The 26,930-nt window shown below is 32.7% G+C and overlaps 1 protein-coding gene across 2 annotated transcripts in view; it reads left to right on the top strand.

The window, feature by feature from the left end:
* Positions 1-26,930, top strand: part of LOC126884310 (uncharacterized) — an 85,195-nt gene that overhangs the window by 22,743 nt on the left and 35,522 nt on the right. For both annotated transcript variants that reach the window (XM_050650247.1, XM_050650248.1), the window contains exon 2: positions 5,315-5,458. In XM_050650247.1, coding sequence (XP_050506204.1) covers positions 5,315-5,458 — 144 coding nt within the window. The remainder of the gene's footprint in view (positions 1-5,314; positions 5,459-26,930) is intronic.

Genomic DNA, 26,930 nt, shown 5'->3' on the forward strand with positions numbered 1-26,930 from the left:
AGAGCCAAAAATAACGACAGTAATTAAAGCACAGCGAATATGATATTTAGGACCCAGTGAAAGATTGGGAAAGGAAAGAATGCCAAAAATGGTACCCTTACTTAAGCCAATACAAAAACAAAAGAAATGTAGACCAAGAAAGATATAGAAAGACTTACTTAGATTATATGCAGACTTACAAAAAAGTAATCTTGTGAATTAAAAGAAAAAAAAAACAAGAAGAAATTAATGGAAAGAAGTAGTTAAAAATGTATGATAAATGTATGTAAGACTATAAAAAGTATTAAATGTATTTTATACAGTGAGTACGTAAAGGTTGGAATAAATTCATTTTCTCGAGAATGGACGAATTTTGAAAAAAATCCCGAAATAGGTCAATTTTTATTTTTAAATTACGACTTTTTGGCATATATATCATACTAGTGACGTCACCCATCTGGGCGTGATGACGTCATCGATGATTTTTTAATGAGATAATCGATAATTCAATTCTCTATTCAGTATTATAAATATTAACATAATTATTCATACAGGGTGTCCAAAAAAATTTTTTTGAATTAAATTTATTGACATAAAAAGAAGAATGTATGTAATTTATTTAATTTAAAATACATTTTACTGCTCTCACAAACAGAAAAATATATTAATTTGAAAAATCATCATTGCTTTTCGCCTAAATTAAATGTTCAAACTGTCAAGAGGCATGTGGATGGCTGCTTCAATATTGAATTTAAGCCAAAAATAATATTTATTTATCAAATAAATATTTTTTCCTGTTTTCTGATAGCAGTAAAATGTATTTTGAATTAAATAAATTACACCCATTCTTCTTTTTATGTCAATAAATTTAAATAATTTTTTTTTTGGACACTCTGTATAAATAATTATGTTATTGTTTATATTACTGAATAGAAAATTGAATTATTTTTCAAATGAGCTATCGCTCCACCCCTATTCTCATTTAAAAAAATCATCGATGACGTCATCACGCCCAGATGGGTGACGTCACCAGTATGACATATATGCTAAAAAGTCGTAATTTAAAAATAAAATTGACCTGTTTCGGGATTTTTCCCGAAGTCGTCCATTCTCGAGAAAATGAATTTATTAAAACCTTTACGTGCTCACTGTATAATTAAAACCAACTGTAAATATATACTTTTCAGTCCTAAGTCTTTAAGGGGATAGGCGCAAAGTTTTGGCTCCATTGTGTTTTAAATGCATTCATTTTTTCGAATCCTGAGAAAACTAACAAGTATTTTTTAAAATTTAAACGCAGAATGAAAGATTACATTTTTACCGAGGGCCGTAAGTCCTTGAAAACTTCTACTGTTTATTTTAATAAGTTACAGGGGTGAAAAAGAAGATAATGCGGTGTCAAGACAGTGACAAACATGTCTACTAAATATTTGACACGGCGTCAGAAATATTTTGAGTTGTTTATTAAATAATATTAATAGTGTACAATAGTGTGTTTAATAAATAATCGATTTAAGACATGAAATTAATAAAAAGTTATATATTGTTTATTATTTTTATGGAAGATCCAAGCAGAGAATACACAGGAAAAATTCACTAAATTTTTGAAATATGAACGAGGATCTGATTATTTACAGCGATATTTCATCACTATCATTACTTGACTGACACAACATCGCAAAAGCACAGTCTTTTTGTCATTCAAATTTCATTAAACAACTTCACTTGATAGTGATTCTAGCTCGACTGACAGCGCAGGTGACCTCCTTGAAATGTGCTGCCGACATCGACTGCGGCTTAACTAGTAGCATCCACCGCGACCTACACCTCCACCTCGACCCACTTGTTCTGTTCTTAACCTTTTAGAATAAGTATTTGGTATTTTATTTAGCCATTGAGTTGTAAACTTTATTAATAATGTATTTTTTACTTAATTGAATTAATATATATTGGAACTTTTAATGATCATGTTCATGAATAAAACATGGATATTTTTTATATTATATTTAAGTATAATTAAAATTTAAATTTTTGGTACCAAGTTGTATAAATGCATTTAATATTTTCGTTATTTAATTAATAAGTAAGTAAATTAAGTTATGTATTTTATAAATAAAGAAAATGTTAATAATCATTTCTCATTGGTTATCACATTTCTATGTGCTGATAATACACTACTATTAGTACAGAGAAATAAGGTAAAAAAACTACCCTGATGGGGGCTTTGTCCCGGCGTGGCCAGACGTCTGACAAATCGAAGCTCCAAGCTGATTGAATTGGAACCAGTGGCGGCTCGTCAGAGGAGGCAAGGGAGGCTCAGCCTCCCCATAAATTTTTTACACACTCTACACTGTTTTGTTTATCATGAATCGCGAAAACAATAAGCACTCTCACTATTATACAACGTGTAAATTCCATATTATCACTAATTATCCATACGTACGGAGCATTAGCATTAGAACGCATGATCGCGTCTCAGTTTTATTACATATTATTGTAGGCAGGACCCTGGGTTATCCCGAGATGCATGAACGGAGCACGGAGCCGAGAAGCCCAGCAGTCTCCGTTGCTAATGCTCCGTGCAGCGCAACAGGCGTTTAAGGAGACCCGGTCTCCTTAAGAGTGGCATCTACGGCGCCATCACACGCTGCCCGGAGATATACCAAGGGAGGCAGAGTAGCTTCTCGGCTCCGTTGCGTGGTTGCGTGCGTCTCGGGACAACGAATTTTAGGGTCCTGACTAAAAATAACGAAAAATCTAGAAGTGCGAATTTTGTTATGAAATTTGGTATGTGGGGTTATAATAATATTTGGAACAACTTGCTCAAATAACTTTTTCCGATATCTCTAACTCAAAGCAAAATATCGGTAATTTATCGTGCTTTTGAATTCGCAGTAGGCCGCGTTTAGAATTAAAAAAATTCAGTTGAGTATCTCAAGAAATTTGAAGCTTCATTATGTATGCAAAACTTCAAATCTGTATTTATTTTGATATGCATAGGTATCTATTTACAAATAGATGGAATTGTTAACAAATAAACGACACAAACTTTGGTATTAAACTTTTACAATTAGACTAACTATTTTTAAAATGATATAATATCATGAAATTATGAATTAGGATGATATTATGAAATGTAAATAAAAAATGGTAAAAAAATGGAGCCTTAAATTACATTTTTTGGCGCATTTTTTTGCTGGTGCAAATTTGTCTAGATATTTTACAGTTGGGTATAGCCTCCCCTATTGTAAAAATCACGAGCCGCCACTGATTGGAACTTCACATTTTGAAGCTTTGTAGACGACACCGTTCAAGGCAACGTTTTTCGAACTTATTATAGTAATACTTTAGTCCCTAATCTTTTAAATATCTCTAATTAGGTTTCTTAATTATATTTAACAAACCATCTATAAGGTCTCTAAAAAAGGCTGACTTCGTGCCTAATTATTTTAGACTCCCTTTTTAATTTGGGAAAAGAAAATGTCAGCTTTTCCATTATAAGAAATAATTTTTCCTGGACAATAGCAAAAAAATATTGTTTATAAGAAAAACATTTCAATCAAGTTTTACAATGCTGCAAATATTTTTTTTTAATTTTTTAAAATTCTGTTGACAGAATATCTCCTCCACTTGCTAATGGTACCCATAAAATCATTATAAGTTTATTTTTTCTGTCTTAAATTTTTGTAAAAAAAATATTTAATAACTTTATTATTATTATATCCCATTAGAAATAGTTGATTATAAAAATGCCACAAGGAAATAGCTTCAGAACAACATTTATTATTATTATTGTCGTTGTTATTAATAACTTATTTATCTGTAAATAAATTATATAAATAAATAAACTGCGGAATAGTTCACGAATACCAATTAAAAATAATTTACAAAGTCTATTGATTCTGTTCATACGTAGGTATTAACTTATATTGAGTTAGTGCCGCAACAAAATAATTAGTGTTAATAATCAACGTGTCAGTCTAATTACCACAATAATCGACGTGTTAAATAAATTTGTATGCATATTTTCTCCATTCATTATATTACCTATTATTATCTACAATTATACAGGCTGTAACAAAAATACAGGTCATAAATTTAATCACATATTCTGGGACCAAAAATAGTTACCTTTGTACAAATGTGCACATAAAAAAGTTAAAGCCCTTTGAAGTTACAAAATAAAAATTGATTTTTTCCAATATATCGAAATCTGTTAAAGATATTTTATTGAAAATGGACATGTGGCATTCTTATGGCAGTAGTAGCTGAAAAGTTAAATTACAGTGAATTTAGACAACCCATAAAAATTTTATGGGGGTTTTGTTCTTTTAAACTTCCCCAAACTTTTGTCTACGTTCCAATTTAATTATTATTGTAGTGTCATTAGTTAAACACAATGTTTTAAAAACTTTTTTGTCTCTTAGTACTTTTTCGAAAAGTCGAGTTTTATCAAGATAGTTTGAATATTTGTCAAATCCACCATATATTTATATATTATGGTTAAGTACGATTATGGAGACTTGGTAATTAATATGAAAATTTATTTATGATTCACATTTTTAGGTACATTTTGAACCATATTAAAAAAGAAGCCACATCTCAATAAAAGGTGCCTTATCAAAAAAATACAAAGAGGCAGAAAGTTTATAAAACACTGTGTTTAACTAATGGCATCGCAGTAATAGTTTAATTGGAATGTACACAAACATTTGGAGGTGTTTAAAGGAACAAAACCCCCCATAAAAATTTTATGTATACATATTAAAAAAGAAGTCGATAAAAACTGCCTTCCGAAAAAATGCTAAGAGCCAAAAAAGTTTTAAAAATATTGAATTTAACTAATGGTACCACAATAATAATTTAATTGGAACGTACACAAAAGTTTGGCGGGGTTTAAGGGAACAAAACCCCCATAAAATTTTTATGGGTGAACAAATTTCACTATAATTTTTTTGTAAGATTCTTCTGCCATAAGAACGCCACATGTCCATTTTTAATAAAATATCCCTAACAGATTTCGATATATTGGAAAAAATCGATTTTTATTTTGTAACTTCAAAGGGCTGTAACTTTTTTATGTGCACATTTGTACTAAGGTAAGATAGGTTCAAACGAACTATTTTTGGTGCCACAATATGTGATTAAATTTATGACCTGTATTTTTGTTACACCCTGTATAATTTACTATTTAGATAGGAAATAAGCCATTAGGGACAATTAACTTGAAAAAAATAATTTTATTAACATTTAGATGCCCAAATCGGGTGTCGTTGTCAAAATACAAAATACTACTAAATAAACAAAAATGTTGTTATATTATATCTTGTTGTAGAGACCAAAAAGGAATGATACCAGGTCTTCATCGCATAGAAATCGTTATCCAAGATTAGATTCTAGTTACATTGATGATGCTACGCTAAATGCAATGATAACTAACGGGATGCTAGATGCTTTGGGACCCGTACATTTTGCCGAAGTAAGCAACAATACATTTTATTAAACAATTTATAGGTTCCTATCGATAACTATATAATTTTACACCTCTACTAGTTTCATCTCTTTTTATTTTACAACGTATTATGTTTTCCATCTGTTGTGTTATTTTGCCGGTTCTTAGCACACTCATCACTGTATATCATAAACTAAAACAGTTACAAAATAAATAAACTATAAATATTTTTATGTACCTCCATTGATATTATTCTGAAGTTTTTGTCTTATTATTATTCTGATGTCATTTTAATGCAAATTACTATTTTTGTATTGGAAATAAGCCACAATTTTACTTTAATGCGGCAGATTTGTGCAAATATTATAAGAATTGTGCATTTAATGATATAAGCATATAATTTGGACCACATATACTAAGCATATAAACGTTCAAAACTAGATAGAAGGCCATCTCAGATTTTGCCTTTTACAAAAATGGCGGGTATTCAAAATGGCGACTATACATAGGTGACTAATAGCACGATAACTTTTGAACGAGACTTCAAATTTCTACCAAATTTGGTATATAGGTTCTTTTTTTGATGTATAAGATCGAGGTTTTGAACCGGAAGAATCGGTTTACCAGAAGTTGTGTTTTTCCTGGTTTCTATGTAAAAATATGTTGTTTTTTTTTCAATTATTTCACCCTGTATGTATTAATTTTTCAAATAGTTAATACGGCCATTTAAAAGAGCGTAAAAATATTTTTTAGGAAATATTTTTAACTCTTTAGTTATGTTAATTACCATTTATTAAGTGCAACACGTATCTTCATATGTACCTATATGCGGCAGATTCGTGCAAATATTATAAGAATTATTGTGAGTTTAACGGTAGAAGCATATAATTTGGACCACATATTATACTACACATATAGAGGTTCAAATTTAGATACGAGGCAATCTCGATTTTTGTTCCTTTTACAAAAAATGGCGGGCATTCAAAATGGCAACTATACATATGTGACTAATAGCACGATAACTTTTGAACGAGATGTCAGATTTCAACTAAATTTGGGATAAGGTTCTTTTTTTGATGAATAATATCGAGGTCTTGAACCGGAAGAATCGGTTTACTAGAATTTGTGTTTTTACTGTTTTTTTTTATAAAAATATGTTGTGCTTTTCAATTCTTTCACCCTTTATACAGTGTGTCAATTTTAAAACTTACAATGGCTATATCTCACGAACAAAAGCTGAAAACGAAAAATGCTTGAAACCGTTTCTAGGATAGTAAGGGGGAACTAAAATGACATGAAATAGAACTCACCCCCATCAACCCCCTAGGCCCCACCCACCACAACCAAAAAAGTTTAAATTGCAAACCCCTACTTGTGATACATCATTGAAAAGGCTATAAAAAATGCTATCCAATGGTATAAATAATAATTATACAGGGTGAAGCAATAATTGTGAAACTTTGGCTTAAATGAAAAATTTAATGAGGTTTTGTTGAACAACAAATTTGATAAAAATGTCAATAAGTAAATGTTCAAAGTGGGTTCCGTTGTTTTGTAAACAATGATACAGTCTATTTTCAAATTCTGCACGAAATTTGACAAATGTTTTTCTAGTAATAGGGCGACATGCTTGAGTAATTATTTCTCGCAATTTCCCAAGTGACGCAAGTTAAGTTTTATAAACAACTGATTTATGGCAAAAATGGCAAATTAAGTTTTAATTAACAAAAAAAAAAGTACGAGCGGACACTTACCATTTAAAATAATAGTCCGGGAGATAGCATTACAAATACAAAAGTCATAGTAAGCCAGCTGATATTAACACCCTGTATAATTATTATTTATACCATTGGATAGTACTTTTTATAGTAGGATAGTATATTACTTTTTTCTATGGGGTTACCCTAAATCAACTGCTTATAAAACTCAACTTGCTTCACTTGGGGAATTCCGAGGAAGAATTACTCAAGTATGTCGCCCTATTACTAGAACATTTGCTAAATTTCGTGCAGAATTTGAAAATAGGCTGTATTATTGTTTACCAAACAACGGAATTCACATTAAATATTTACTTAATTGACATTTTTAATAAATTTGTAATTCAACAAAACCTTATTAAATTTTTCATTTAAGCCAAAGTTTCACAATTATTGCTTCACCCTGTATAATTATTATTTATACCATTGAATAGCATTTTTTATAGCCTTTTCAATGATGTATCACAAGTAGGGGTTTGCAATTTAAACTTTTTTGGTTGTGATGGGTGGGGCCTAGGGGGTTGATGGGGGTGAGTTCTCTTTCATGTCATTTTAGTTCCCCCTTACTATCCTAGAAACGGTTTCAAGCATTTTTCGATATCAGCTTTTGTTCGTGAGATATAGCCATTGTAAGTTTTAAAATTGACACACTGTATATTAATTTTTCAAAAAGGTGATACCGGCGTTGAAAAGAGGGTAAAAATATATTTTAGGAATTATTTTGAACTCTTTAGTTATAGTAATTACCATTTAATACATGCATAACGTATCTTCACATGTAGGTACCTATGTGCGGCAGATTCGTGCAAATAATAATATAAGACTTATTGTGCATTTAATGGTAGAAGCATATAATTTGTACCACACATACTACAGTTACAAAGATTCCAATTTAGATATGGGGCCATCTCAGATTTAGTCTTTTACAAAAATGGCGGGCATTCAAAATGAATCTGCCGCCCATAGGTACATGTGAGCATACGTTATGCATTTATTAAATGGTAATTAACACAACTGAAAAGTTCAAAATATTTCCTATAAAATATATTTACACTCTTTTCAATGGCGTTATTACCTTTTTAAATAATTTATATATACAGAGTGAAAGAATTGGAAAAGAAACAACATATTATTACATAAAAAAAAACAGTAAAAACACAAATTCTGGTAAACCGATTCTCCAGTTCAAGACCTCGATATTATTCATCAAAAAAAGAACATATATACCAAATTTGGTTAAAATCTGACGTTTCGTGTAAAAGTTATCGTGCTATTAGTCACATATTTATAGTGGCCATTTTGAATGCCCGCCATTTTTGTAAAAGGAACAAAAACTGAGATGGCCTCGTATCTAAATATGAACCTTTTTATATGTACAATGTGTAGTATATGTGGTCCAAATTATATGCATCTACCATTCTTTTGCCCTTTAATTCGTCCAATTCTGAACATAGGCTTCCCCCAGTTTCCTCCATTCGCTTCTGTTTAGTGCTTTCTGTTTCCAGTGCGTTCCTCCTATCTTTTTAATGTCGTCTCCCCATCTCATCTGGGGTCGTCCTCTTGCTCTCTTTCCTGTCCATGGTCTCCATTGTTGTATCGTGCTATTCCACCTATTGTCCGTTTCTCTAGCGTTATGACCTGCGCAGCTCCATTTTAGCCTGGTTATATGTTGACCTGCGTCTTTGACTTTTGTTCTATTTCTGACCAAGTTGTTTTGCTTTTTGTCTGTCAATTTTACTCCTAACATTGCTCTCTCCATGGCTCTTTGTGTCTTTATAATTTTATCCATGTTTGCCTTGGTCAAGGTCCATGTTTGGCATGCGTATGTGAGAATTGGGAGTATGCACTGGTCAAACACTCTTGTTTTTAAGTATTTTTGTATTTTTTTATTCTTTAGGACCCATTTTAATTTTCCAAATCCTGTCCAGGCTAATCTGACCCTTCTTTTTACCTCCGCTGTTTGGTTTTCCTTATTTATTTTTATAATCTCTCCCAAATATATATAATCATTAACCGCTTCTATTGTGGTGTCGTTTAGTATTACGTTTCTATTGTCTTGTGTGTTTGTCATTGTTTTTGTTTTGGCAAAATTCATTTTTAGACCTATTTGTTCGGATTCATTTGCTAGTTCGGTTAGCATGGTTTGTAGTTCTTAAAAACTTGATGCTATGACTACTACATCGTCTGCATATCTTAGGTGGTTTAGTTTCTTTCCATTTATGTTTATTCCCATGTTTGTCCATTCCATTGTTTTGAAAACATCTTCCAGTGCTAATGTAAATAGTTTAGGAGAAATAACATCTCCCTGTCGCACTCCTCTGTTAATTGGTATGGGTTTTGTGGTTTCTTCCAATTGTACTGTCATTGTTGCTTTTTTATATATATTATGTATTAGCATTCTGTATCTGGAATCTATTCGACAGTTGTTTATAGCTTTTTCTATTGCCCACATTTCCACGCTGTCAAATGCTTTTTCGTAGTCAACGAACGCTAAGTGCAGATCTATATGGTATTCGTTAGCTTTTTCTATTAGTGTCCTAATTGTTAGAAGATGGTCAGTGGTGCTATATCCCTTTCGGAATCCTGCCTGCTCTACGGGTTGATACGAGTCCAATTTGTGTGTTAGTCTGTTGTTGATAATCCTCATGAATAGTGTATACGTTTGCGACAGCAGTGAGATGGGTCTGTAATTTTTTATGTCTTTTCTGTCGCCTTTCTTAAATAGCAGGATTGTAAGACTTTCGTTCCATTCGTCGGGTATTTCTCCTTTATGTAGACACTGATTAAACAGATTTCTTAATGTTTGTAAGATTTCTTCTTTCCCTTCTTTCTACATTTCAGCAAGGATTCCATCTGGTCCTGGTGCTTTGTTGTTCTTTAATTGTGATAGTGCTGCTTCTATTTCATAATTTTCTATTTTTGGTAGTGTTTCTGAGTTTACATTCGTGATTGTTTTCTTGATATATTCCTGAGTGTTAAAGTTTGCGTCTTTCTTTGAGGTGTATAGTTCTTTATAAAACCTTTTTACTTCTTCTATCTTATCTTTTCTCCTCTCTTCCCGTCCTGTTTCATCCTTTATTGAAATGAGTAGTGGTTTCCCTAAATTTGGTCGTAAGAATTTTAGGCCCTTATTTCTCTCAATTACTTTCTCGATTTCATTTTCAGTGTGTTTTCTTAGATCCTCTCTGGTTTTTCTTCTAATAAGTTTGTTTAGTTCTACGTATTCTACTGTGTTTTTTTGTTTTCGCTTATTAGTTTTCGTCTACTTTCCATTAATTTAACTGTCCCGCTACTTAATCTATTTTCTTTTGTTGTTAGTTTTTTGGCAGTTTTCATTCCCGCTTCCAAGAGTTTTTCTTTCAGTTCTTCATTGATCTTATTAATTTCTGACTCTTCCTTTGCTACTTGTTGATTATAGTTTTCCCTTAAAGTCTGTCTATATTCTTCTGCGTTTCGTCTTATTCTGCTATGGTCAATAGCCGTTGGTTTTCTTCTAGATTTCTGCGTCGCTAGTTTGCTTATTTCTATTTTGGCTCGTAGTATGCGGTGGTCGCTGCCAGTTGAGAATTTATTAAGTGCAGTTACGTCTTCGAAGATTTGTTTATTTTGGCAGAGGAAGTAGTCTATTTCAGTTTTTGTCACCCCATTTGGGGAGACCCATGTCCATTTTTGGTTTGGCTTCTTATTAAAGTATGTATTTATTGCATGAAGGTTTTGTTGTTCCAAATATTCTAGTAGTCTTTCGCCCGTAATATTCCTTGATCCAAGTCCGTAGTTTCCTATTTTGTTTTCTGAGTCTTCCATTTTCTTTCCGATTTTTGCGTTAAAATCTCCCATAACGATTGTTGTTTTTATAGTTTTGTTTTCCATTGCTGTGGTGATGTCATCATAAAAGTTATCAATTTCTTCCTCATCATGTGTTGTTGGAGCATATACTTGTATTAGTTTCATTCTTGTCTTCCTGTTAATTTCTAGTATGATATATCCTACTCTATCTGATATGCTCTTATACTCGATTACGTTTTGTTTAATTTTCTCTTTGATCAGAAATCCTATTCCTCCATATGTTTCCTCCTCCTTTCCTTTGTAATAGAGGCGATTTCCTGATTCCAGGTCTATACACAGTTCTCCTCTTCTTTTGACTTCTGACAATCCTACAATGTCCCATTTGATTTTAGTTAATTCCTCTTCGAGTTCGTACAACTTTTCATCTTGAGCCATGGATCTGTATTATATGTGGCTATATGTATTCTGTTGGATTCCTTCTTTTTCCGTTTTCTCCGATTCGTTCTTGTCGAGCTTTTGCCTCCCCCAGAATCCATGAGGCTGATCGGTTTCCCGATGTGGGACTCCGGATTTCTCCTACCCACCTGGGGTCCATTTCCGCTTTGTTGTAAGTTCGACATTGCTAGTTTGGGGAAAATAGCCATAAAACACCACGCTGGCCAGGCGGGTTGGTGAGTTGTAGGGATCACATTTCCTTGACTCCCTGTAACTGTTGTATGGTTATCCCGCTCATACTCGGTCGCCAGAGCCTCGTCTGTTATGTAGCAGGAGGCACCAGGTAATTTTAGACTACCACTCGTGCAGGTGAGGTTGACTTTTGGATCGATTAATGTATTGTTGTTAAGTCCGATCCCTTACCTCCCATCTACCATTAATTGCACAATAATTCTTATAATATTTGCACGAATCTGCCGCATATAGGTACATGTCAAGATACGTTTTGCATTTATACTCTGGGCTAATTAGCAAAATTCATGGAAAAGTTATTTACCAGCAATTTTATTGCTTTAATCGAATTATAAGATCCTATATATTAATAATATAGGTATGCAAAGTCCGCAGATAGTGTGCTACTTTTTTTATAAACACAATGGCGCCGACAAATCCTATTTTTTTTTTCAATTATTGCTCTATAACTCCGAAGATTTTAACTTTACAACAAAAACACTCAAATAAAAATTCACCGCAATTAAATTTTGCATAGAGATCCGTGATCCGTTTTTCACGATTTGCTTCGACGAAAATTTTCCTCGAAAAATGCGGGTTTTCCTAAAAAAAAACTCTAATTTTCAAATAAAGTTTTAGGTAAGTAATTATTAATCAATAATTAAATAACTTAGTGACATCAAAGCTTTCTTGGTATATATTGTAATTCCAGAAGCATTGTAATTCCAGAAGTCGGTGAAAATTAAACGAATATTTTAGCAACAATTCAATTGTTAATTAACAATTTACGATCGCAATAATAACCAAAATAATAATGATACATTGATCAAACTTATAAAGATTATAAAGATGAGATGCATATTTAATATTTTATCGACAAATATAAATTTTTCTTTTTTTGCATAATCTTTAAATTTTGAAAAAAAATAATTATAATACGCTGGTCTAATTAGTAAAGTACAAAGAAAGGTTATTTACCAGCAATTTTATTGCTGGAATCGAATTATAAGATCCTATGTATTATTAATATAGGTATGCAAAGTCCGCAGATAGTGTGCTACTTTTTTTTATAAATAAAATGGCGCCGACAAATCGTATTTTTTTCAATTATTGCTCTATAACTCCGAAGATTTTAGCTTTAGACCAAAAACACTCAAATAAAAATTCACCCCAATTTAATTCTACATAGTGGCAAGTTCTTTCCGATTTACTCCGACGAAAATTTTCCTCGAAAAATGTGGGTTTTCCCAACAAAATCTCGAATTTTCAAATAAATTTTTTGGGCCAGTAATTATTTATCAATAGCTTGGTGAAATAAAAGATTTCTTGATATAGATTGTAAATTCAGAAGCCGGTGAAAATGAAACGAATATTTTAGCAACAATTCAATTGTTAATTAACAATTTACAGTCGCAATAACAACCAAAATAATCATGAGACATTGATCAAACTTAGAAAGATTATAAAGGTGTGATGCCTATTTAATATTTTGTCGACAAAATATAAATTTTTCATTTTTTTGCATAATCCTTAAATGTTTAAAAAAAAATTATTATAAACAAATTAACATTTCTCAGAAATTGTTTATTATATTCTAATTTTAAAAATACCTAAAATGCGTATTTCATAGATCTTGAAAATGAATGCTTTAAAAAAATTTTACAACCATTTGCAAAAAAGTTATGAAACAGCAAAATAAATATACGATTGCTCCGTTGTTTATAATTTGTTTTAATTGTTTCAAAGCTTAAATGTGAGTCTATGGTACAAACTAATTAATCACAAAGAATGTCAAAAATTAGTGCAATGGTTATATTTTATTCAAAGATTAAAAATCCTTTTTTTTTGTAATTTTAAGCGCAAAAGTAGGCCTGATATATAGTCGGAGCTAAAATGTTCACTCGAAGCGACTGACACGCAGCATACATTATTTATTAAAAGTGTACGTTGTGCGGCCGGTCGTCGCTCCGAGTGAAAATTTTAGCTACAGTACTGTATTAGTCTACTTTCACGCGTGTAAATTACAAAGAAATATATTTATAATCTTTAATGAAAATATAACCATTAAACTGATAATCGATATTTTTTTGTAAATAATTAGCTTGTACTTTAAACTCACTTTTACGCTTTGAAAGAATAACAAAAATTATAAACACCGTAGTAATCGTATGTTAATTTTGCTGTTTCATAACTTTTTTGCAAATGGTGGCAAAAAAGTTTTAAAGCATTCATTTTAAAGATATTTGAAATACGCATTTTAGCTATTTTTTAAAATTATAATATAATAAAAACTTTCTGAGAAACGTTAATTTGTTTATAACTATTTTTTTTTAAACATTTAAAGATTTTGCAAAAAAATAAAAAAATAATATTTTGTCGACAAAATGTTAAATAGGCATCTCATCTTTATAAGATTTCAAAGTTTGATCAGTGTATCATAATTATTTTGGTTATTATTGCGACCGTAAATTATTAATTTACAATTGAATTGTTGCTAAAATATTAGTTTAATTTTCACCAGCTTCTGGAACTATAATCTAAACCAAGAAGGCTTTTAAGTCATCAAATTATTTAATTATTGGTAGATAATTACTTATCTAAAACTTTCCTTGAAAATTAAAGATTTTGTTGGGAAAACCCGCATTTTCCGAGGAAAATTTTCGTCGGAGCAGATCATGAAAAACACGTCTCTATGCAGAATTTAATCACGGTGAATTTTTATTTGGGTGTTTTTGTTGTAAAGTTAAAATCTTCGGAGTTATAGAGCAATAATTGAAAAAACACTTTTTTGAAAAAAAAAAACAAATTTTGTTTATAAAAAAAGTAGCACACTATCTGAGGACTTTGCATACCTATATTATTATTATATAGGATCTTATATTTCGATTCCAGCAATAAAATTGCTGGTAAATAACTTTTCCCAAAAATGGCCTATTCTCCGATAATCAGCCCAGACTATTATTAAATGGTAATTAACATAACTAAAAAGTTAAAGATATTTCCTAAAAAATATTTTTACGCTCTTTTCAATGGTGGTATTATCTTTTTGAAAAATTAATACATACAGGGTGAAAGAATTGAGAAAAAACAGCATATTTTTACATAAAAACCAGGAAAAACACAACTTCTGGTAAACCGATTCTTAAGGTAGATTTCCGCACCAAGCGACCGAGACAGGAGACCGCGACAGGCGACAGATAGGCGAGGTCTCCCCACGACTGCTCTCAATGCAATTATATCAGGGTAGTTCTGCAGCCCGCGACAGAGACCAGCGACCAACTATCGTCTAATCGCGACCAACTATCGTCTAATCGCGACCTATCTGTCGCCTGTCGCGGTCTCCTGTCTCGGTCGCTTGGTGCGGAAGTCTACCTTTACGGTTCAAGACCTCGATCTTATACATCAAAAAAGACCTATATACCAAATTTTGTTGAAATCTGAAGTCTCGTTCATTGAACCTTTATATGTGCAGTATATGTGGTCCAAATTATATACTTCTATCATTAAATGCACAATTGTTTCACATATCGGCTGCACTATTTAAAATATGTTTGTTTTAAAATCGCAACGTCAAAATAATGTTATTTTAAAGTAAAATTGTGGCTTATTTCCAATAAAAATAGTAAACTCCACCGAGTACAGCAATCTGCCCACATAAACAATAAATATTTATTGTGTTCAATACTGACAGTGAGTAACCTACGTAAAACTAATCTAAAATTAAGATTTAATTGGTCTAATTGCTCTGCACCAGTTTGATTGGAACCTGAAGGCAGGTCGGAAGACAGTAATCGTTTCAGCCTACGCACTTCGGAAAGGTCGTACGCATTTAATTATTGTCTTGCCAGCACATTAGGGTGCACAAGTACTCGTTCACAGTATTTCGCACTAAAACATTGTAAGGCTTCATTGACGCATTCTAGGGGAACGTTGTGCACCCCTTTGGGCACGCAGAATCTTATTTTAGAATCTCTTCTTCTCTTTATTACGCCGTCTCCTTTCGAAGGTTGGCGATCCAAATGGTAATTATAGCTTTGGAAACTGCTGCACGCAAAAATTTCTGCGGACGAGCAGTCAAACCGTCTCCTCAGGTCTTTCAGCCACGAGTTCTGGAGTCTTCCTACTGATCTGTTGCCCTGTACTTTACCTTCCAATATGATTTAAAGTAGTTCATATCTTTTTCTTCTCAGCACATGAACTATTGTATTTTTTCTAAGCGTGCGTTCATAACGGAGACCATCGCATCGTATCCTAGCCTAGAGCATAGTATCGTACTCTTCATTTTCGCGAATGCTCGCATTTAAAACAGGGACCCGAAACGAAATGAAATAAAAGGTTCCGGTCCGGTTCTGGTTCTAGTAAAATTCAATTTTTTTGGTCCGGTCCGGTTCCCGTTTGGTTAAAATATTTCGATTCGGGTCTGACAAATTTTTTCGGTCCAAACGGTTTTCTTTGGTTCCTACAAATTTTTCAATTTCACAGTCTGATAAAAAAGTAAATATATGGTGTAATTTCACTAAGTAAATAAATTTTTTTTAATCAAGTATATTCAAATGGGAAATAAGCCACAATTTTACCTAAAAATGATTTTATTTTAATTATTTATTACCTAATAAAATCATTTTTAGGTAAAATTGTGGCTTATTTCCCATTTGAATATACTTGATTATAAAAATGCCACAAGAAAATAGCTTCAGAACAACATTAATTTTTTTTTATGTAAGATATACAGGGTGTAACAAAAATACAGGTCATAAATTTAATTTCATATTCTGAGACCCAAAATATTTTGATTCAACCTAACTTACCTTAGTACAAATGTGAACAGATAAAAAGTTACAGCCCTTTGAATTACAAAATAAAAATCGATTTTTTCCGATATGTCGAAAGCTATTAGAGATTTTTTAATGAAAATGGACATGTGACATTCTTATGACAGGAACATCTGAAGAAGAACTTATAGTGAAATTTAAAAACCTCATAAAAATTTTATGGTGGTTTATTCCTTTTAAACCCCCCCAAACTTTTGTGTATGGTCCAACTATTTTATTATTGTAGTACCATTAGTTAAACACAATGTTTTTAAAACTTTTTTGCCTCTTAATACTTTTTCGAAAAATCAGTTTTTATCGAGATATTTTGAAAAATTGTCAAATTCACCACATATTTCTATATGGTTAAGTACGATTATGGAGACTAGGTAATAATATGAAAATTTATTTATGATTTATATTTTTGGGTATATTTTGAACCATACTAAAAAAGAAGCTACATCTCGATAAAAGACATCTCGATAAAAGGTGCCTTATCGAAAAAACACAAAGAGGCAAAAAAGTTTTAAAAACATTGTGTTTAACTAATGGTACCGCAGAAATAGTTTAATTGGAACGTACACAAACATTTGGGGCGTTTATGGGAACAAAACCCCCATAAAATATTTATGGGAGTTCGAGTTTGGCAAGCGAGGCGAGAGGTCGTGTGGCAGGTGTATTGGCGATAAGGTAATTTCGAATTCGAAACCTATCACAATAAAAACACCGGTTTTTTAAAAGACCTATCGTTATCGATAATCGTTAAACTTAAAAAGCGTTCTTGTGCGAAATAAAAATAAACTTCTAAGTGTATAATAATAATATTTATATTAGTGCTGAGGTTAACATTTAATTTAAAATGGCCAGTGGCGGAACAGGAACAATCCGAAAGGAAACCTATAGAAAGAATGAAGAACTATCTGATAGTGGCGACGAAGAATCTAAGAAGAAAAAATATAAAGAAGATAAATTATATTTTGAAAAGAGTAACCTGACGAGACGAACACCGAATAAAAGCAACGACACAAATGAAGAGATGATAAAAATGATGCGGGAAGTTATGTGGAAAAATGATGAAATGATGGCAGAAATAAGAACCATACGGAAAGACCAAAAAGAAACGATGGAATATATTAAGGAGCTGAAAGAAAAAAACGAAAAATTGGAAGAAGGTTTAAAAATGGCAAACAATAGAATAGAACAATTGGAAAAAGATAGACGGAGAAATAATATAGTATTAAAAGGCCTAACACTAGATGCTACCGACGGAAAGCCTGTAAAGGAGTCAGTAGAACACTTCATAGGAAGAAATCTGAAATTAGAGGTCAGACTGAGAGGAGCGGTGAAGATCGGCGACCAAATCTTTGTAGCAGAAATGGAAAACCTAACGGATAAGATGAGTGTACTAAAAAACAAAGGAAAACTGAAAAATCTACAGGGACAAAAGGTGTATATAGAATCAGATTTAACAAGAAAGGAAAGGGAAATACAAGCAAAAATTAGGAAAATGGCAAAAGAAGAAAAAGACAAAGGTAATACTACGAAGATAGGATATATGAAACTGGAGATTAATGGAAAGGAGTGGAAATGGGACCATAATAAAGAGAAACTTATACTAACTCACAGAAATATCGGGGAAGGGACTTCAAAAAACTAAAAGAAAATAATGAGACCGGACCCACAACAATGACAACCAAGGCAATGAATGGGAAAAGCGATAGGGAAAAAGATGATGCAAAGGTAAACAAGGATGAAAATAGGAAAAAGGGGAAAGCTAGATTGCAGAAAAAAGGAGAGATAAAAATGGGAACATGGAATGTGAGAAGCATCAATGGAAAAGAGGAAGAACTGGTAGAAGATATGATAAGACAAAAAATAGAAATACTAGGAATAACAGAAACGAAGATGAAAGGAAAAGGTCTTAAGAAAATACACAAAGGATATTGGTTACTTTGGGTAGGAGCGGATACAAAAGAGAGAGCAAAAGAAGGAGTCGGGATAATAATTGCACCGAATAGACTACAACACGTTATAGAAGAAACATATGTTAACCAGAGAATATTATCGGTGAAAATTAAACTGATGGACGAAGAAATATGGACAATAATAACAGCCTACGGAGTAAATGAAGATGCAAGAAAGGAAGAGAAAGATACATTTTTCGAGGAGCTCCAAATGCAAATTGATAATGGGGAAGAAAACATAATTGTAATGGGAGATCTAAACGGTAGAGTCGGAAACAACAACAGCGGAATAGAGGAGTGCATGGGAAAAGAAGGAGAAGAAATGCTAAACAGAAATGGTGAAAGAATAATAGAAATATGTATGGAGAATAAACTAGTTATAACAAATACAAAATTTAAACATAAAGAAGTACACAAATACACGAGAGTACAAGACAGCAGAAACGAAAAATCAATCATAGATTACTTTTTGGTAAGCAGCAACAAATGGAAAAGAGTACAGGATACGAAAGTGAAAAGAGGCTCGGAGATTGGCAGTGACCACCATCTAGTAATAATGAGAATGAGAACAACAGAGGAAAAAGAAGAAAAGAGAAGAAAGGTAGTAAATGAAAAAATAAAAAGTTACAAATTAAAAGAGGAAATATATAAGAAGAAATTCCAAGAAAACTTAGATAATACTTTGAAAGGTAGGGCAAAAAATACAAATATAGAAAAAAAATGGGAATATCTAAAAACCAGCATAATCAAAGCAGCTGAGGAAACTTGCGGGAAAGCAAAAATAGCAAACACTAACATGAGGAGAACAGAATGGTGGACGGAAGAAATACGAGAGAAAATAAAGAACAAAAAAGACAAATGGAAAAGATACCTAAGCACAAAACACCCGGAAGATTACGAAGCATATAAAGAAAAAAGGAAAGAGGTTAAAATAGCGGTGAAAGCAGGAAAGGAAAGGTCATGGGAGATATTTGGACAAAAAATGACAAAAAATTATAGGGAAAACCAAAAACTCTTCTACGGCGCATTAAAACAACTCAGACAAAAGAAAGAGCACACGATGCCGAATATAAAAGACAAGAATGGAAACGTACTAACAGAAGAAAAACAAATAATGGAAAGATGGAGAGAACATTTCAAAGAGCTAACTCATGTAGACAAGGACAACATAGGGGAGATACAAGAAAGGAATGAAGAACAACAAGTGGAATCCATAACAAGAGAGGAATTAGAGAAAGCAATAGAAAGAGTAAAACTGGGCAAAGCACCAGGCAAGGATCATATCACCCCGGAAATGATAAAATTCATGGGGACAGAGGGAATGGATAGCATGAAAGAACTAATGAATGATATCATAAATAGAGCAGAATTACCAAAGGACTGGAAGAAAGACATTATATTACCAATACACAAAAAGGGAGACAAGAGAAACTGTAATAATTACCGAGGTATCACCATATCAAGTATCCCTGGGAAGGTATTAGCAAGAATACTAGAGACAAGAATAAAAACACAAATAGAAACAACTATGGAAGACACACAGTGTGGATTCAGGAAGGACAGAAGCACGCAAGACCTAATATTCACATTAAGACAAGTAAGTGAGAAGGTAATCAAGAAAAATAGAGAGATACATATGTGCTTCATTGACCTGGAAAAGGCGTTTGACAGAATCCGAAGAAAGGACGTTTGGAAGACACTAACAGAAAGGGGAGTCGACAGACACATAATAGAAGTAATAAAGGATATGTACAAAAATAATACAAATACAGTAAGAACCAATAACGAGGAATCCAGAGAATTTTCTACAAGTCAAGGCGTCAAACAGGGATGCGTGCTGAGTCCACTGCTATTCTCAGTGGTACTGGATGAAGCGATAAAGAAAGCCAAGAGAAGAATGAGAAAACTAACATTAGGATACTGGCAAATGAAACAGACTCAACTATCGGAGCTACTATTTGCAGACGACATGGTATTGATAGCAGAAAACAGAGAAGACTTACAGAACAATCTTGAAATCCTAGAAGAAGAACTATCAAACATAAATATGAAAATTAATACAGAGAAAACAAAAACAATAATAATTTCAAATACGAGGAAGACACACGCAATAGAATTAGACGGGAAACAACTAGAGCAAGTGGAATATTTTAAATACCTAGGAGTAATAATCGAATCAAATGGTAAACAAGACATGGAAATAAACGAGAGAATGGGACGAACAGGAAGCTTATTTAACACTATGAAAACAACATTTTTTGGGAAAAAAGGGATACCGGAAAAAGTAAAAACGGCAGTCGTTAAATCAGTAGTTAGACCAACAATCATGTATAGCAGCGAGACATGGACATTGACGGGGAGACAAAAATCCAGAGTCAATGCTATGGAAATGAGGTTCCTGAGGAAAATAGCAAACAGAAAAAGGACAGACAAAATACGAAACGAAACAATTAGACAAAACCTAAAACTAGAACCAATCAATGAAAAAATAGTAGAAGGACAACTTAGATGGTTCGGGCACGTGTGTAGAATGTCGAACGAGAGGCTAACAAAACGAGTGTTCGAAACGAGAGTGCAGGGGAAAAACAAAAGAGGGAGACCAAGAGTTATGTGGGTAGATGAAATCAGGAAAGAAGTCGAGAAGAAGGGATTGACATTGGAAAGTGCAAGAAACCTAGCGCAAGATCGGAAAGCATGGAGACTACAATGCCAAACTCAACTCCACCAGCCTTACACCTAAAGGTAGAAAGGCTTAGGACTAAGTAAAGTAAAATATTTATGTAAACATATTAAAAAAGAAGCTGCAAATCGATAAAAATGGCCTTATCGAAAAAACACTAATGGGCAAAAAAGTTTTAAAACGATTGAGTTTAACTAATGGTACCACAATAATAATTTAGTTGGAACGTACATAAAAGTTTGGGGGGGTTAAAGGGAACAAAACCCCATAAAATTTTTATAGGGTGTACAAATTTCACCATAATTTTTCTTTAAGATGTTCCTGCCATAAGAATGCGACATTAACATTTTCAATAAAAAATCTCTAATAGTTTTCGATATATTCGAAAAAATCGATTTTCATTTTGTAACGTCATAGGGCTGTAACTTTTTTTATGTGCATATTTGTACTAAGGTAAGTTAGGTTCATTCGAACTATTTCTGGTCCCAGAATGTGTGATTTCATTTATGACCTGTATTTTTGTTACACCCTGTATAGTAGGGGAGGAAAGTATACTAAATTTTCAGTTACTCGAGCGTTATGGGGACCTATTGGGTTGTGAAAATTGGGTCCTAAAATCAGAAAAATTTAAGTAAAGTTTTCCATTTAAGTGGGTAATTTACATTTTTTTAATTTAATTTTCCATTTCCAACAATAGTTTTTTTTTATTATAGCGCCATCTATCCGTAATTCGAAAAAATGTCTCCAATAAAAGTTACTTATTTTTACGTAAAGGATCCAAATCTGCAATGAAAAACTGGGGGCTTCTATTTAATATTTTAAAGTAACCCCCCACCCCACCTCCGTGGGGGGTCGTGTTTGGTGTCATTTGATGGATTTTTCAAAAATATTGAATACCTGTGTGTTGCAATTACTCGATCTGATGTTCGTTTAGCGAAATATCGCGGTGTTCCTATTTAAAATTTACCCCCCCCCCCCTCCTCTCCGTGGGGGCAGTGTTTGGTATTATTCGATAGATTTTTGAAAAATATTGAACACGTAATTTTTAGTTTTTCGATCTGATCTGACTTCATTTCTCGAAATATTCGCTTTTTTCTTGTGAAGCTTTGTGACTCACCCATTGCTCAATCCGTCAGATTTTTGAAATATACACTGTTCTGCATGTATTTAACTTACCTTATCGTAATCTGACAATTTCGAGATTTTCTAAGGATAGATCTTTTTTCGGACCCCTTAACGAACTCCCCTGTATTAAGATCCAATATATGGTAAGGGTACATTTACAGAGTACAAAGTTTCTCCCCATGTGATTTTCTGACGCCCTCGAGTAACTGTAAAAATCCCCGCTTGGGCTTCCCTACCAATATGGCTCAATTTATTTCATCACAACCAACTCCAAAGATTTGTCACCGATTATCAATAATTATTAGTGACCACTGATCAGGTGCAAAAGTTAACAATGTATAGAATAATTTTATTATTTTAGAATTTGCTAAAAATACATGAATTTAGTTAAATATTTTAAATAAAATATTTGACAATATTCCGAAATACAAAATTTTTTATTTTTCTCAACAACTTCAGAAACATTTGCTGGCCAGAATTAAAAGAAGAAATTATTATAACATAGTTTTTTATGGTTTTTGAGTTGATTTTAAAAATGATATCTTGAAATGTATTTTTTATTTATTAACAAAAGTAGAGAACACTGCAAACTTGTTTGCATTAACTTTAACAAAAACAAAAATAACAATATTATGAACAACAAATCCGAAAATAACCGATAAAACCATTTGAAAAATTAACTAACGGTTCAGTTCCAAAAATTATATTTAATATCAAATAAGGGTTCAGTTTCGGTTCTGGTCCACTAAAAAATATCGGTTTCGGTTCGGTTTTCTGTTTTAGCTATACGGTCCGGGTCCCTGATTTAAAATATGTAATGCATTTATTTTACCTGGCGATCGATACTATGGGACGAGTAATACTAGGGGGCGAGGGTCGGCTCCTCGTTGTGAGCGCCCACTAACAATAAAACACTGAAAACTTTTGTTTTCAATACTTCCACAAAATGTAACCATATCACTATAGAGGGAGAGGCAGCGCTGAAAAATCTATTTGAATTTACTAAAGCTAGATTTTTCACAGTTGATTACTGTGAGTGTGTAGAGAAACATACTGCGATCGGTCAAGCGAAACCTAGAGCAGGGGTTACTGAGAGGGTATCAAAGTTGCTTTCCTACGAAGGTAATTATTTCCATTTATTAAGGCTGAAAATCAGTACACACATTCTAAATTAAATATAAATAAAAGTTATTATAGTCGGCCAGCTGTATGACGGGACAGAGCCGGTCGGTCGGCCCCAATAGTCGATTGAGGAAATGAAGCATTTGAGCTCGCAATTTTTCGTCCATTCGAAATTTTCACAGTAGGTAGGAAATAGTCGAAGGATAATTTTCTACATCATGCCGCTATCATACGCTAAAACCTTGAGGGTGGTTGCCACACCATCTCGGGGGTGGGAATTTTTGATTACATTTTAAACATGTAATTAGACGGAAAAAGTGGTTCTAAGAAAAAAAAATATTTTTTACATTTTCTTCGTAAAACTAATATTTTTCGAGTTATTCGCGTTTGAAAATATCAGTTTTTAGACGAAAAAATCGACTTTTTTAGAGGGTCTTTTGAGAATATCTCGAAAAATATTCATTTAATAAAAAAAAACTGTAGATATCAAAATTGTATCTTTTAGTAACATAAACCAAATTCTTTTCCTATAATATCTTTAAGAACAATACAAACCGAGATACGGCATGTTAAAGGTTAGCTTTTTTCGTCAAATGCACAATTTGAAATATTCAAAGCCAAATAATGAGAAAAATTGAGCCAAAATACAAAATACTACTGAAATTTTAATACTGTAGTTTGACAACGAAACCCGATTTGGGCTTCGAAACGTTAATAAAATCATTTTTTTGGTTAAAATTGTGGCTTATTTCCCATTAAAATAATTGATTATAAAAATGCCACAAGAAAACAGCTTCAGAACAACTTCAAGTATACAATTAGACCTTTCAAAAAAAAAAAAATAATAATAAAAAGTTTCTAGCATGAAAATTAAGCGACTTATAATAAAAAAAATGTCGGTACCAGCTTTTCTCCACGAAAAAATCAGTGAAAACAACCCCCTAACTACCTTCCTAAGTCAAAATTGGTCTTCACCTTTCTGTAGTTCCTTTTATATTTATATTATCAATACCCTCAAGGAGTTTGACCTATTTAAAATGCCTAATTTTGGAAAAATTATATATCTCATTGTGTACTGACTTTCAGCCTTAGTAAATGGATTTAATTACCTTCGTAGGAAAGCAACTTTGATACCCTCTCAGTAATGAGACCCCTCAAAAATGATTTTGTAGGATTTTTAAAGAGCTATAAGACTGTGCAAATTCTGCCTTATTACTGAGATGTACATCTTATTAGATGTCTCATTACTGAGAGGGTATTAAAGTTGCTTTCCTACGAAGGTAATTAAATCCATTTACTAAGGCTGAAAATCAGTACACAGTGAGATATAATATTTTTCCAAAATTAGGCATTTTAAATAGGTCAAACTCTTTGAGTGTATTGATAATATAAACATAAAAGGAACTACAGAAAGGTGAAGACCAACTTTGAATGAGGAAGGTAGTTAGGGGGTTGTTTTCACTGATTTTTTCGTAGAGAAAAGCAGGTACCGACATTTTTTTGTAAGTCACTTAATTTTCATGCTAGAAACGTTTTATTATTTTTTTTGAAAAGTCTAATTGTATACTTGAAAAAATATTATTTAAGTTTTCCTCGAAAAATGCCTATTTTTCCCATTATTTGGCTTTGAATATTTCAAATTGTGCATTTGACGAAAAAAGCTAACAACATGCCGCATCTCGGTTTGTATTGGTCTTAAAGATATTATAGGAAAAGAATTTGGTTTGTGTTACTAAAAATACAATTACGATATCTACAGTTTTTTTGATAAATGCGTATTTTCGAGGTATGTATTCTCAAAAAAACCCTTAAGTCGATTTTTTCGTCGAAAAACTGTTATTTTCAAGCGCTAATAACTCGAAAAATATTAGTTTTACGAAGAAAATGTAAAAAGCATTTTTTTCTTCGAATCAATTCTTACATCGAATTACATGGTTAAAATGTAATAAAAATTCCCACCCCGAGATGGGGTGGCAACCACCCCCAAGGTTTTAGCGCATGATAGCGGCATGATATAGAAAATGATCCTAGGATATTCCCTACCTTCTGTGAAAATTTCAAGTAAATCCATGCTGGACGAAAAAATTGCGTATATTTATATTTAATTTGGAATGTGTGTACCGATTTTCAGCCTTAGTAAATGGAAATAATTACCTTCGTAGGAAAGCAACTTTGATACCCTCTCAGTAACCCCTGTTCTACGTTTCGCTTGACCGACCGCAGTATGTTTCTCTACACACTCACAGTAATCAACTGTGAAAAATCTAGCTTTAGTAAATTCAAATAGATTTTTCAGCGCTGCCTCTTGGTCTACTAGGGCTGTTTTGGCAGAGTGCCTTTCTTAAGTGATTTTTTTTACTATGTGTCTGCATTTTAAAGTCTCTAACTGAATAGGTTGAGCCGGTTAAGGAGTGGGGAGCAATTTGTCTCAAGTTGGTCATTCAGAATTATATCCGTATTTTTCAATTTATTAATTTCCATAGATTCTAATAAAGATTTCTGAAGGCCTTTATTTTGAGTATGAAGAATATGAAACTGTTCATTAAAAGAGTGATTATGATCTAGAAGGCCAAGTGCGTGTGTACGACCTGTTTTTGAGCGATGTAAGTTTTTGGAAAGTCACCACATGTCAGTTTGTTATAATATGTAGTATTGGGCCAAGGACGCTACCTTGCAAGCCACCTGAATATATAGGATACTTTTCGCAGTACTCGGTTCCTTGTTCCTTCAGGAAATGTCTATTTTACGAGTAGGGTATTAACAGGTGGAAATAATGATATGGTAGGAATTTCTTAAGTTTTTGGCAGTTCTATGTGTCAAAACTAATGGAATGCCTGAAATATGTATATCAACGAATGCAACTGAGCAATATCTTCTGGCATTTACGTCTGTGCTTATTTGGTTAAGTTGTTCTCTATTTCGACGACGAAAAATGCTACGGAAAAGGAAAATGACTTTTGCGACATGGAACGTCCAAGGGATCTCAAAGAAAACTCAAGAAGTCTTAGAAGAACTGAACAATATGAAGATAGACATAGCTGTTATTACGGAAATCAAACGGAAGGGATTTTGATCCCTCGACTATCCACTACTTATTCTCAAATTTTCAAGCAAATCGATGCATTCAGTAAAAATTGCGAGGTGAAAAGCTTCGGTTGCTGGACTATAAATAATCACTAAGTGGTTGAACAGGATATGTATTATCACAAAATTAAGGTTGACACATACTTGGCCATGGTGTTGTAGGCAACAACCACCATGTTTAGCTAAACAGATCTGAGGGGTGGATGTTTTATGCCATATGGTACCTGAAATTCTGATTATTCTGTGTGTTTCTGCATTATTTCCATGTGCTTTATGCGATTCTGTGTATGGAAGTGTTGGTACTCTATTGTGTAGTCAAGTGTAGTAAGTGTATGGTATATGTATTTAGATAGCAGACGTGCATCTCACATTTTTTCATGCGCTATTGTTGATATATTTTTGTTGATCACTCCTTCTTTAAGTAGGTATTAGCAACCAAAACCTGCAAAACTTTGCTGATTGGTTTGCTACACGATGTTCTTTATTAAGTAAGTTTCCTTCATG

Source organism: Diabrotica virgifera, chromosome 5 (genome assembly GCF_917563875.1).
Source record: "Diabrotica virgifera virgifera chromosome 5, PGI_DIABVI_V3a".
NCBI lineage: Eukaryota > Metazoa > Arthropoda > Insecta > Coleoptera > Chrysomelidae > Diabrotica > Diabrotica virgifera.